General features: G+C 36.4%; 1 protein-coding gene across 1 annotated transcript; it reads left to right on the top strand.

Annotated features, from left to right (window-relative positions):
• The first annotated feature begins 11,630 nt into the window (after nucleotides 1-11,630).
• LOC106978613 (olfactory receptor 2W1-like) lies at nucleotides 11,631-12,840 on the top strand. Its single transcript, XM_015076310.3, has one exon. It carries the CDS (start codon nucleotides 11,769-11,771, stop codon nucleotides 12,711-12,713), a length of 945 nt encoding a protein of 314 aa, XP_014931796.3. The 5' UTR covers nucleotides 11,631-11,768; the 3' UTR covers nucleotides 12,714-12,840.
• The last annotated feature ends 338 nt before the right edge of the window (nucleotides 12,841-13,178 follow it).

Below are 13,178 nucleotides of genomic sequence, written 5' to 3'. Positions count from 1 at the left end.
GACACAGGTTGAAAATCTCAACCCCACCAGTCTAAGTCTAAAAAGGCTGTAAAACTAACAGTGTTCATAATTCTATTGGCAGCAAACTTGTCCTAATTATATGAAGCTACTTCTACTCTTTGCTTTCAGTTCTGTCAAACAACGGCAGATCTGTGTCAAAAGAAAACAACTCCTTTTTGCTTTTTAGGGATACTTTTCAGAATATTATTAGCTACTTGTCATTTTTCAGAAACAGCAGCCACTTCTTAAGGAGGACACTCATTACTATCACTCTTTCATAAATCCGTACATTTTCTTTGGAGCTGAGGATTCAAGAGAAACTAGACTCTGCTTTAGGTTGCAGTGATAACATGAAAGGAAATACTCCCAGAGAGTAACTTAACTTTCACCTATTTCCTCTATGATGTTAAGCGCACATTTATAGCAGCCGTGTGAAAACTACGGGTCATGTTTTACCCCCTTGTTTGCCAACTAAAATATCAAAAGAAAACTTTCTGTCCGTTGTATCATTGTATCTTACTGGGAAGAAATGTTCCATGAACTCTGAGTACAAATATGTGGCCTATTGCTTTTCTTCGTTATCACTATTTTCCAATGTATTCATCAGTCGCCAATTGCAGCTTTAGCAGGACGTCCAGTGTTTCCATTTTGGGCTCCCCTTCCCCAGGTATAATCTCAAACTTTCTAATCTTCAGAGTACTTGCCTATCAGTGTGCTTGCCAACCAGTAAATACTCTATATTAACTGCACTACTGCCATTTCTGCTTCCAGCCACAGGTCCCATGCTACCTTTTGGGGGATGATGCCACAGGTGCCAAGGCACTACTGGGGGCTGATGGTCCTTCAGGCATAAACCCTGACCATCCCTATCATAAGGAGGACCAGTATTCCAGACTTCTGCCCCAGCCTCGCTGGGCCTTCTAAGGAGGCACACTCCCCTGCCCTCTTTTGCATGAGAAATGGGTCCCTGTGAGCCCTGCCTTCAGTCTTTGAATTGGCCTACACCACAAAATGCTCAAGGCCTATGTGACAAGCCCACAGCTAACATCATATTCAATGGTGGATGTCCACCCTCACCACCTCTGTTCAACACAGTATTAGAAGTCAGAGCCAGAGCACCTAGGCAAGAAAAAGAAATACAGGCAAGCAAATAAGGAAGGAAGAAATAAAACTGTCTGCATATGCTGATGACATGATATCATATATAGCAAATCCTAAAGATTCCACCATAAAAGTGAACTAGTGAACAGTTCTTTAAAGTTGCAGGGTACAAAATCAATAAACAAAAATACATCAGTTTTTATAGAATAATTGTAAACTACTAGAAGGGAAATTAAGAAAAACTATCTGATTTATAATCACGTCAAAAAGAATAAATTTCACCAAGGATGTGAAAGACCTGTACTCTGAAAAGTATAAGATTGATGCAAAAAACTGAAGACACACAAATAAATGGATAGACAGTCCATACTTATGGATTGGAAAAATATTTTTTAAATGTATATACTACCCAAATCCAGCTACAAATTCAATACAGTCCCATTCATAATTCCAATGGCATTTCTCCTAGAAATACAACAAATAATTCTAACATTTTTATGGAACCAAAAAAAGCCTGGAAATGCTAAAGGAATCTTGAAAGAACAACAACATTGAAGGCATTACACACCTTAATTCTATATTATAAATTATATTAAAAGCCATAGTAATCAAAGCCATGTGGTGTTAATACAAGAATAGACACATATATCAACAGAACAAGGGGGCATCTCAGAAATAAATTCATATTAATGGGTAATTTATGATTTGTGATTATATATATACATATACATATATATATGATTTCATATACGTATATACATACACACACACAGAGGTATATATATACATATACATACACACACACACACATTTATATATTTATATGGGTATGTACCCCACCACAGTGAAAACATGAATAGACTTTGAGGGCATTATGCTAAGTTAGGTAAGTCACAGAAACACACATACTGCATGATGTCACTTATATGTGGAATCTGTAAAAAAGAGTCAAACTCATTGAAACATAGAGAAAAAAACTGGTTGATAGGGGCTGAGGGTGGGAGAAATATGGAGAAGTTGATAAACAGGTACAAACTTCAGCTTAAGGTGAATAAGGCATGAGGATCTCATGTAAAATATGGTGTCTACAGATGATAACACTATAATTCATAATTGAAATCTGCTGGGAGAGTAGAACTGAAATGTTCTTACTAAGTCAAAATATAAATACATGAGGTGATGAGCCACCTGGGTGGCTCAGTCGGTTGAGTGTCCAATATCAGCTCAGGCCATGATCTTGCAGTTCATGAGTTTGAGCCCAACACCAGGCTCACTGCTGTCAGCACAGAGCCTGCTTTAGATCCACTGTCTCCTTATTTTCTGTCCCTCCCCTTCTTGTACTCTCTTAAAAATAAATAAACATTTAAGGAGTACATGAGCCTATGGATGTGTTAAATCAACTAGATGTGGGAGAGTATCTTTTCAAAGTGTATACATTTATCAAATCTCCATGATGGACACATTAAATATCTTACAATTTTATGTCTCAATTGTACTTCAATAAAGCTGAATCTGAAAGAAAGAGAGAGAGAAAGAGAGAGAGAGAAAGAGAGAGAGGAGAAAAAGAAAGAGCAGCTTTAGGGAAGAGTGGTGGAGAGTGCTATTTTAGAAAAGGTGGTCCAGGAGAGTTCTCTGAGCAGAGACCTGAATAAAGCAGGGGGGTCAGTCTCAAGACATTTATGAGGAAGAGTATTCCCAGGAAGTTGCAAGGGAAATGTTTGATGTGTTTGTTAAACAGCAAGAAAGGCCTCGCAGCTGAATCCTTAGTGGCCCCCTAGTGACAGCAGCAGCAGCAGCAGCAGCAGCAGCAGCAGCAGCAGGAAAAGCACTAACCATGAGAAGGCTTGTATTTCATATCAGTTTTAGTCTAAAAGGAATTATTCAGAATTAGGAGATTCTATAAGACAACTTGCCTGGCCTATTTTTTTTCTAATGTTAGTCAACATACAGTTCAATATTAGCGTCAGGAGTAGAATTCAGTGATTCATCACTTACATACAATATCCAGTGTTCATGCCAAGTGTCCTCCTTAATGCCCAACACCCATCTAGCCCATCTCCCACCCACATCCCTCCATCAACCTTCAGTTTGTTCTCTATTATTAAGAGTCTTCTGTGGTTTGTTTTCCTCACTCCTCTTCCCCCGCCATTCCCTTATGTTCACCAGTTTTGTTTCTTAAATACCACATATAAACAAAATTATATGGTATTTGTCTTTCTCTGACTTATTTCACCTAGCATAATACATCCTAGCTCCATCCACATTGTTGCAAATGGAAACAATTTCATTCTGTTTGAACGTTGAGTAATATTCCATGATATATATCTATATTGTTATATTTTCTTTATCTATTCATCAGTTAATAGACATTTGTACTCTTTCCATAATCTGACTATTCTATAAATAGCGGGATGCAATTCAAATCAGCATTTTCATAAACTTTGGGAAGTACCTAACAGTGCAATTACTGAGTGGTAGGGTTTTTCTATTTTTCGTTTTCTGACAAACCTCCATACAGTTTTCTAGAGTCACTGCACCACTTTTCATTTCCACCAGCAGTTTAAGACGGTTCCCATTTCTCTGCATCCTTGCCAACATCTGTTGTTTTATGAGTTGTTAATTTTAGTCATTCTGATAGGTGTCAGACAAGTGATGAGGTACTACTATGGTTTTGATTTGCATTTTCCTAATGATGAGTGATGTTAAGATCCTTTCATGTGTCTCTTGGCTATCTGGATGTCTTCCTTGGAAAAAAAAGTCTATTCTTGTCTTCTGCCCATTTTTAACTGGATTTTGTGTTTTATTAGTGTTGAGTGTTATATGTTGTTTATATTTTTGGATACTAACCCTTTATCAGATATGTCATTTGCAAATATCTTCTCCTATTCTATAGGCTGCCTTTTAGTTTTGTTGGTTGTTTCCTTTTCTGTGTGGAAGCTATTTATCTTGGTGAAGTCCCAACAGTTCATGTTTCCTTTTGTTTCCCATGCCTCACAAGAATTTTCTAGTAAGACCTTGCTATGGCTAATGTCAAAGAGGTTACTGTCTTAGTTGTCCTCTAGGATTTGGATGGTTTCCTTTCTCACATTTAGGTCTTTCATCCATTTTGAATTCACTTTTGTGTATGGTGTAAGAAAGTGGTCCAGGTTCATTCTTTTGCATGTCGGTCTCCAGTTTTCCCAACACCATTTGTTGAAGAGACTGTCTTTTTTCCACTGGATATTCTTTCCTGCTTTGTTGAAGATTAGTTGACCATATGGTTATGCGTCCATTTCTGGTTCTCTATTCTGTTCCATTGATCTAAGTGTCTGTTTTTGTGCCACTACCATACTATCTTAATGATTACAGTTTTGTAACACAACCGAAAGACTAGAATTGTAATGCCTCCAGCTTTGCTTTGCTTCTCTAGATTGCTTTGGCTATTTGGGGTCTTTTGTGGTTCCATACAAATTTTAGGATTGTTGCTACTAGCTCTGCAAAAAATGTCCGTTGTATTTCGATACGGTTTAGTTGCCTTAGTACGGACATTTTAACAATATTTTTCTTTCCAATCCATGAGCATGGAATGTTTTTCCATTTCTCCACGACATCTTCCATTTCTCTCATGAGTATTCTATAGTTTTCAGAGTATATCCATTTTCCCTCTTTGGTTAGGTTTATTTGTAGTTGTCTTATGGTATTTGGTGCAATGGCAAATGGGCTGGATTTCTTGATTTCTTTTCTGCCAGTTCATCATTTGCATAAAAAAATGCAGAATTTTTCTGTTCACTGGTTTTGTATCTTGTGACTTCACTGAATTTGTTTATCAGTCTAGTAACTTTTTGGTGGAGTCTTTCAGGTTTCCTACATGGAGAATCATGTCATCCTTGAATAATGAAAGCTTGACTTCTTCCTTGCTGATTTGCATGCTCTTTTTGTTTTTTTTTTCTTGTTGTCTGATTGCAGAGGCTAGGATTTCTAGTACTGTGTTAAGTAACACTGGTGAGAGTGGACATCCCTTCTTGTTCCTGAATGTAGAGGTACAGGTCTCAATTTTTCTCCCCTGAAGATAACATTAGCTTTGAATATTTTGTATAGGTCCTTTATGATGTATGTGGAGGTATGTTCCTTCTATCCCTACTTTATTGAGTGTTTTTATGATGAATGGATGTTGTACTTTGTCAATTTTTTTTCTGCATCTATTAACAGCATCCTATGGCTCTTATCCTTTCTTATATTGATCACAACAATCACATTGATTTGCCAATATTGAAAAACTTTGCAGCAGAGGAATAACTCCCACTTGATCATGATGAATAGTTCTTTTAATGTACTGTTGGATTCTATTTGCTAGTATTTTCTTGATAACTTTTGCATTCATGTTCATCCAGGATACTGGACTGTAATCTTCCATTTTAGTGGGGTCTTTGCCTGGTTAAAAATCAGGGAAATGCTTGCCTAATAGATGCATTTGGAAGTTTTCCTTCCATTTCTATTTTTTGGGGGATAGTTTCAGAAGAATGGCTATTAACACCTCTTTAAATATTTGGTGAACTCTCCAATGAAGTCCTCTGGCCTTGGACTTTGGTTTTCTGGGAGATTTTGTATTCCTCGTTCACTTTCCTTGCTGGTTATCAGTATTTTCAGGCTTTCTATTTCTTCCTTTTTCAGCTTTGGTAATTTATATGTTTCTATAATTTTATTCATTTCTCCCAGATTTCCCAGTTTGTTGACATATAAATTTTCAAAACATTCTCTTATATTGCTTGTATTTCGGTGGTGTTACTTGTTACTTTTCCTCCCTCATATGTGATTTTATTTATGTGGGCCCTTTATCTTTTCTTCTTGATGCATCTGGTGAGGAGTTTCTCAATTTTATTCATTTTTTCAAAGAGCCACCCCTGGTTGCATTTACCTGCACTACTGTTTCTTTGGTTTCCATACCATTTATTTCTGCTCTAAACTTTATTATTTCCTTCTTTGGCTGGATTTGGGCTTCATTTGTTGTTCTTTCTCTATTTCCTTTTGGTGTAAGGCTAGGCTGTTTATTTGAGGTTGCCACTGGGTGGTATTGTTGCAGAAAAAGACTCACTGAGCACTACAGGAGAATTCTAGGCCCAGAAACATACCAGCCCCCTCACATGCACACACACGTATGAAGGATTTTAATAATAAAGAGATACGATGGCATCACTGGGAAAAGAAAAATATTTAATAAATTAAACTGGAATTTGGTTATTCAAATGGAAAACCAAATTTGGCTCCCTATGCTCTGCCATACAATAAATTAATTCCAGATGTATTTAAGGTATGACTTCAAAATGATTAGGAAAAATATATATGTGTAAATATCATTCTGACTCTGGAATAGAGAAGAAGGATTACTAAAGATTAATTAAGATATTCTTCCATGATTAAATTCAGAAACTCTGACCAGCAAAAGACATCTCTATTGAAGTAAAATGCTGAGGGAGCACCTGGGTGGCTCAGTCGGTTAAGCATCCAACTTTGGCTCAGGTCATGATCTCACAGTTTGTGTGCTCTAGCCCCACATCAGGCTCTGTGGTGACCATTCAGAGCCTGGAACCTGCTTCAGATTCTGTGTCTCCCTCTCTCTCTGCCTCTCCCCTGATCATATTCTGTCTCTCTCTCTCCTTCAAAAATAAGTAAACATCTAAAAAGTTAAAGTAAAATGCCAAGGAAAAACTAAGAAAAAATATTGCCGGGCACACAACCAACAGATTGTTAAAAGAAATTATACAAATCTCTAAAAATTAGTAACTAAAAAAGAGAAGCAAGGCCAAGGAACAGTTGTCAGAACCTACAAATGGGTTTTCAAAGAAGGACAATGTTACAAAGCAGTAAGTATATGAAGATAAGTCAACCTCATTAGTCTTTAGGTAAATGGAAATCAAGGCTACAGCTAGGTAATACTTATAATCTTTCAGTTGGCAATAATTTAAAAGTCCACTGGACCAGGTGTGGAGAAAATGTAAATCAATTGAATAATTTATACAAAACTAGGGTAGGAGAAATTGATAAAAACATTTTAGGGGAAAATATCTTATAAAGTTTGCCTATTCCAAAACCAGCAATTCCTATCCTAGGCATATATCCAAAAGACCTTCTTACATACACTAAGCCAAGAGATGTGAACAAAATTGTTCATCTTAACTAATGTCTTTCATGTGAGTCCAAAAGTATAATCAGCCAAAATGGCCATCAGTGAGTGAGGAGACAAAATAATTATAATATGTTCACACAATGGAATGTTATACAGTAGTGGAAATAAATGAACCACAGCTACCCCTAAATATTGGATAATCTCAGTGACAAAAAGGTGAAAAAAGGAAAATGCCAAAAGAACATATAAGATATGATACCATTTGTGAAAGTTCAAATGAACTAAACTTTAAAATACATGCTATTTAGGAATCAACGTATGTGTGTGGGTGTGTCAATACATAAACTACATTCTAATACAAGTGTATAATGAACACAAAATTCAGGATCATGATTTACCAAGGGTCAGGTAGGAATAAGAATTGTAAAAGGGGAGAAGTAGCTATAAATTTAAGATCCCAGTTCTTGAATTGAGTGGTAGGCCAAAATATGTTCATGGCATTATTTTTAATTGATTGAAAAAGGAACAATGATGATATGGCTCACTTACCACAGAATTAAGATCATTCTGTAATTTTTTTGGCCTATATTATCTTCTGGCAAACACAACACCTAGATAATGCATACATTTCTTCAACTTGATAAAAAAAAGTTGAGTGAAATGTACTAATTTTTGTAGACAGTTTACATTATATTTGAAATCTTCAATAGTAAATATAATACACAAATAAATCCATCTCTGAAATTAATTTCCATGCAAGAAATTAAAAAAAAAAGGCAAGATGAAACCCTGTGTCTTAAGGGAACCTTTCCTAAAATAGTAGTCTGGAGAAGCGTCTGACCATAGTCTAAGATTTGTTAATCACTTCTGTGCGGCACCAGTCCCCACGGTCTACACCACATGCACCGACTAGCCTTCATGTTCTACATAAACACTTCTTGGAGCACCAGTATACCAGAGAAGGGCTCTCCTTTCATGTGCAGACATCAGCCCACAAATGTGTCTAATGGGAGTGCTCACTAAAAGACTACAAATATCCCATAAAAAACACATTTACGAAACCAAATTTGTCAATTTTGCCACCGATCATGATTCTAGTTTTTCTCCAACATCCACATTAGAGATTTCACTGAATCTAAGCTCAGCTGTTGCATTTAAATCCAAATGTGATTGTGGAGTTAGTATAAGAGAGTGGTGTCTCATCAGTATTTCATGGACTCCGTAACTTGCCAAACAAGAATCCTTCTGATTACCTGTGTAAAAATGCCAATATGGGTACCTTTGGGCTACATAAGAGCATGCGAGCTGTGAATTCTTCACTCCTGAAACGTAAATATGTTCTAATATTCTTTCTAGTTTTCTTTCCACATCATTGTTATATTCAAATTATGTTTAAATATATGTGTTCCATTTGTCTTAAATTTCACTGAACAAACAAAAATGTAAGCTCATGCTGCACCTTTAGAAACTAAAGTCCACACCATGAAAAATGAAAACCTGTTTCAGTGACAGTATAGCTTTCCTCTTTTTTAACATTGTTTCATCTGCTTGCACTCACAGTTTTAATTAAACATTGACTTCTAAATTAAAATGACAATGACAGCTAAAAGGTGAGACCCATGGTTCAAAACAATGTGGAAAATGTTTGTAAGCATAAAATGAAAGCCCCATTTTGGATTCACAATATTAAATTACATAAGGTGTAACATTGGCTGGACACTTCCAATTAGTATACCTGGGGCCTTATGTGACCCAAAGCTTAAACTGAGCCAGTTTAGAATTACTGCTAAACCTACTTAGCATATATTTTAGAAACTGTGTGTGCATCATGAATGTTCACTGCTTTCTTCAATGACATAGCACATCTGCAGTATTGTGTTCATGTCTCAACTAACTAATCCAAGGCATTTGATAATCCATTGTAAATCCAATGGATAGCAACCAGAGAAACATGGTAATTAAACTTCATACAGTGTGAACAACAGTTGACGACCATCTAGCACTTAATCTGGGAACACAAATCTAAGAGTGTATTCTAATATTAAAGGAAACTCAAAAGACAAAAAATTTAAGGAGCCAAACTAAACAATATTGTCTGCAGATGCACATTTGGGTAATCACACTATTACAATACAAGGAGGTGACTACTATAAACATGAGGATAGTGAATACTATGGGAGACATGGAATGGTAGTGATTGGGACAAGTCACAAAGAGAAGCTCCTGGGGTGCTTGGCAAGGTTTTATTTCTTGATCTGCATGTTACTTATAAGAGTATTCACCTTGATTCAGTGAGCTTTTGCTTTTTGTGTTTTATTTTATAATAAAACTGTGGTTTTTAATGAAGCCATGTTGAAATGACTTCTTCCATGCTATTTCCAGAATAAAGAAAAGCAGGCTTTGCCTGAGGGTTGAAGAGGAATCTCTGAGCTCAACATAAGGAGTAAGTATGAGTCCCTCTTTAAAAGATAGTTAGAAAGCTATGAAAACAGTTGTGTGAACATTCTGTGGAAGGCCTGCTTTGTAGGGCATAAGGCTGGATTGTGGCTTCTGAGTCTATGCCAACTCTAAAATTCTATGGCTTCCTCATTCCCAACACTATCCCAACCTGACATGGTCAAGAAAAGCCAACTGCATTTTGTAATCAATGCATTTGTGGAGCTTAAGTCCTCTGTCCTCTCCTGCCTCTGAGTTGATCAGTTCACTATGTACATTGTATTTGTGGGCACTTTTGTGTACATGAGTGTCTGTGCATTTGAAAAGTTATCCACACATAAAATTTTAACCATTCCAGTTTAGTTTTAGACCATCATGGTAATATTACCAGTGGGAAAAATGAAGAGAGTAAGGAAAAAATAAAATAGTAATAAGTTGTGGGTAGGTGAATACAATGTTTAACATTTTAGAATGAAACATGATCCAAGCACAGTTCTAGTGTTTTCACAAATACTAACCCGGACAGCCTCGCTTTGAGGAACATTACTAGTTTTACAGAATGTACAGAGAACCCGACGTACAAACAGGTTATATAACTGCCCAAGGAGACTTTACTTCCCACTACTTAGCTAGGATTTCACACCAAGCTCTGAGTCCAGAATCGTTGCACTTAAGCATTATGCTCAACTTAACTGACATCCTATCACATAAAGACTTCACAATCGTTAATTAAATGAAATTTCCATTTTTATATTGAGAAAAACTGTATCTCTGTATCAGACTACTTGGTAATCACAGTTCCTTCTTCATGATTATAACATTTTCAAGTTCTAACTAAAATGCTTGTGACAGTGATATACTGTAGGTAATTTTCCTTATTTTACTGTAACTGCAACAAATAAATTTAGTATTATTTGGCTCCAAACACACTATGAATATAAAGTACTCTAGCCAAAGTCCATGTTCTAACATTATATGCATAAAAAATTTATAAGCCAAAAAATAAAACTAAAAAATATTGTAGGTTAATTCACTCATTATTCCATATATTTAATAATATGATACAGTATACAGAAATAGTGAAATTTATGTATTATTTATTCTTTTTCTGTATTATTTCAGAATTTAAGTCAGATTTTACCTACAGAGTTCTGAAGAGACCAGAGAATTGATTCATATGATTGGTAAATTCCAAGGGGTAAACAACTCACTGATTGTTTAATGAACAGATTTTCATTCAAGTTACCTATCTTGCTAATCCTGCTGAATAGCCCGGTGAGTAGGAGCTAGGTGAGTAGGAGCTAACATAGGTTTTTGATATGTATATGTGGTAACCAAATGTTTCTGGAATAGGCTCCTTTTAACTCTGTAACAAATTCTAAGGCTATTTAAATGGTATAATAGCAGTCATAAAAGGTACTCAAAGCAACACATAGCCTCTGTACATGTAAATAATTGTTAATAAAAGAGACAAATTTTTTCCTGGGACCAAACAAGAGCAGTATAGTGAGGAACACCAAAATTGATACAGAAATATCAATGTCTGCATGGCTGAATGGGAGTGAAAATATGAGGAAGAGGTTGGTGGTGATGGTGATGATAATGGCTGGAATACAGACATTTGGACATAAATGTGGAAAGTGATTCTGCTACCAAATGGTGCAGCTTATCCCAGCATAATAGGTTATTTAACTTTTTACCTCAAACTCCTCTCCTTTGATGGGAAAAATTTGTCATGTCAAGTGACCTAATGTCATAATTTGAAGAAGGAACAGCACTAAACATATCCTACTTTTAAATTATGGAATTAACTTTATGGATTTATTGCTTACCCAAAATACAGAGAATCATAGGTGTCATAGCATATTAAGCCTTTTCAATTATTTACAATTGAGTGTGATTGGGTTTATCATATTATTTTTAGAACCACTCTGGTGATGAGTGAACATGCAGAAGCTATGGTCACTGAATACAAGAGTGTTAAAAGAAATGTTCCAAAGGGAGACAGCACACAAACAAGTGAATTTGGGACACTCATGGCAAACATCAGAGATCGTATTTCTACCTAAGGTGATGCTATTTTTTTTTAATTACCAGGATACTGTCTTCTAGACCTTCATGAGGAGTCATGAACAAAAACAATGGAAGTTCCATGACAGACTTCATCCTGCTGGGATTTTCTGATCGGCCCCAATTAGAACACATCATCTCTGGGGTTGTCTTCATCTTCTATATTGTGACTCTGGTAGGAAACACAACCATCATCCTTGTATCTAACCTAGACAGCCAGCTCCATACTCCTATGTATTTCTTCCTATCCAATTTGTCTTTTCTGGACCTCTGTTATGCAACTAGCATTATCCCACAGATGCTGGTAAATCTATGGGGTCCAACAAAGTCTATCACCTATGGAGGGTGTGTGCTCCAATTCTTCTTTGCCCTTGACTTGGGAGCCACAGAATGTCTTCTCTTGGCTGTGATGGCCTATGATCGCTATGCCGCTGTCTGTCAACCTCTTCACTACACAGTAATAATGCACCCTCAACTTTGCCAAAAGATGGTGCTTGTCGCCTGGTTAGGTGGTCTTGGCAGTGCCTTAATTCTTTGCTCCTTGACTCTGAAACTGCCAAGATGTGGGCACCGGGAGGTGGACAATTTTTTCTGTGAGATGCCAGCATTGCTCAAGATGGCTTGTGTCTACTCAAAAGTAATTGAGGTCATTGTCTATGCTCTTGGAGTGATATTTCTTCTAGTACCTCTATTACTAATTCTAATCTCATACGCAGTTATCACTCAAGCTGTCATGAGGATCAAGTCAACAGCAAGGTGGAGTAGGGTCCTTAATACCTGTGGTTCCCACCTCACAGTAGTAACTCTGTTTTATGGAACACTCATTTATATGTACATGAAGCCACAGAATAGCACATCCCAAGATGAGGGGAAGTTCTTTACACTCTTTTACACAATTGTTACACCCACCCTTAACCCTCTGATCTACACTTTAAGAAACAAGGATGTAAAGAGTGCAGTAAACAGAATACTGTGTGCAGAAAAATGGTCAGCAAAGTCATGAGTTAGATGGACGAGAGTTAAAGAAATAACACTGACCTTTACCAAGAGAAGATGTAGCAATTCATTTATGTAAAGAGCATTTACTAGGTGTTTGCTATGTACCAAGAATTATTGTAGGTAGTGACTTTCTAAAGATGTAGGAAGCACAAAGAATTAATTATAAGGAGATAGAGATGGAGTTTCATAAAGAAACTTCAATTTGTACACTTAAAAGCCTTCAAGACTAATCAGGAACTACAGATAAGTAAACATAGAATTACAAAAAGTGGTTTAGTTTAGTAATAGATGCATGTACAAGATATTAAGAAAATATTTCACATGGAATTTTATTTTAATGTACGATTACAATGGACACTGATTTCTTCTTACCAGACTTACCACTTTTATGTGAAATAATGTCCTCTAAATCTACCTGATATGTCATCAGGGATTTTGTGGTGCAGATCAACTCCCCACTAATATTCAC

This window comes from Acinonyx jubatus, chromosome B2 (assembly GCF_027475565.1).
Source record: "Acinonyx jubatus isolate Ajub_Pintada_27869175 chromosome B2, VMU_Ajub_asm_v1.0, whole genome shotgun sequence".
NCBI lineage: Eukaryota > Metazoa > Chordata > Mammalia > Carnivora > Felidae > Acinonyx > Acinonyx jubatus.
Note: the sequence above shows the minus strand (reverse complement) of the source record. Positions and strands in the feature narration are given on the sequence as shown.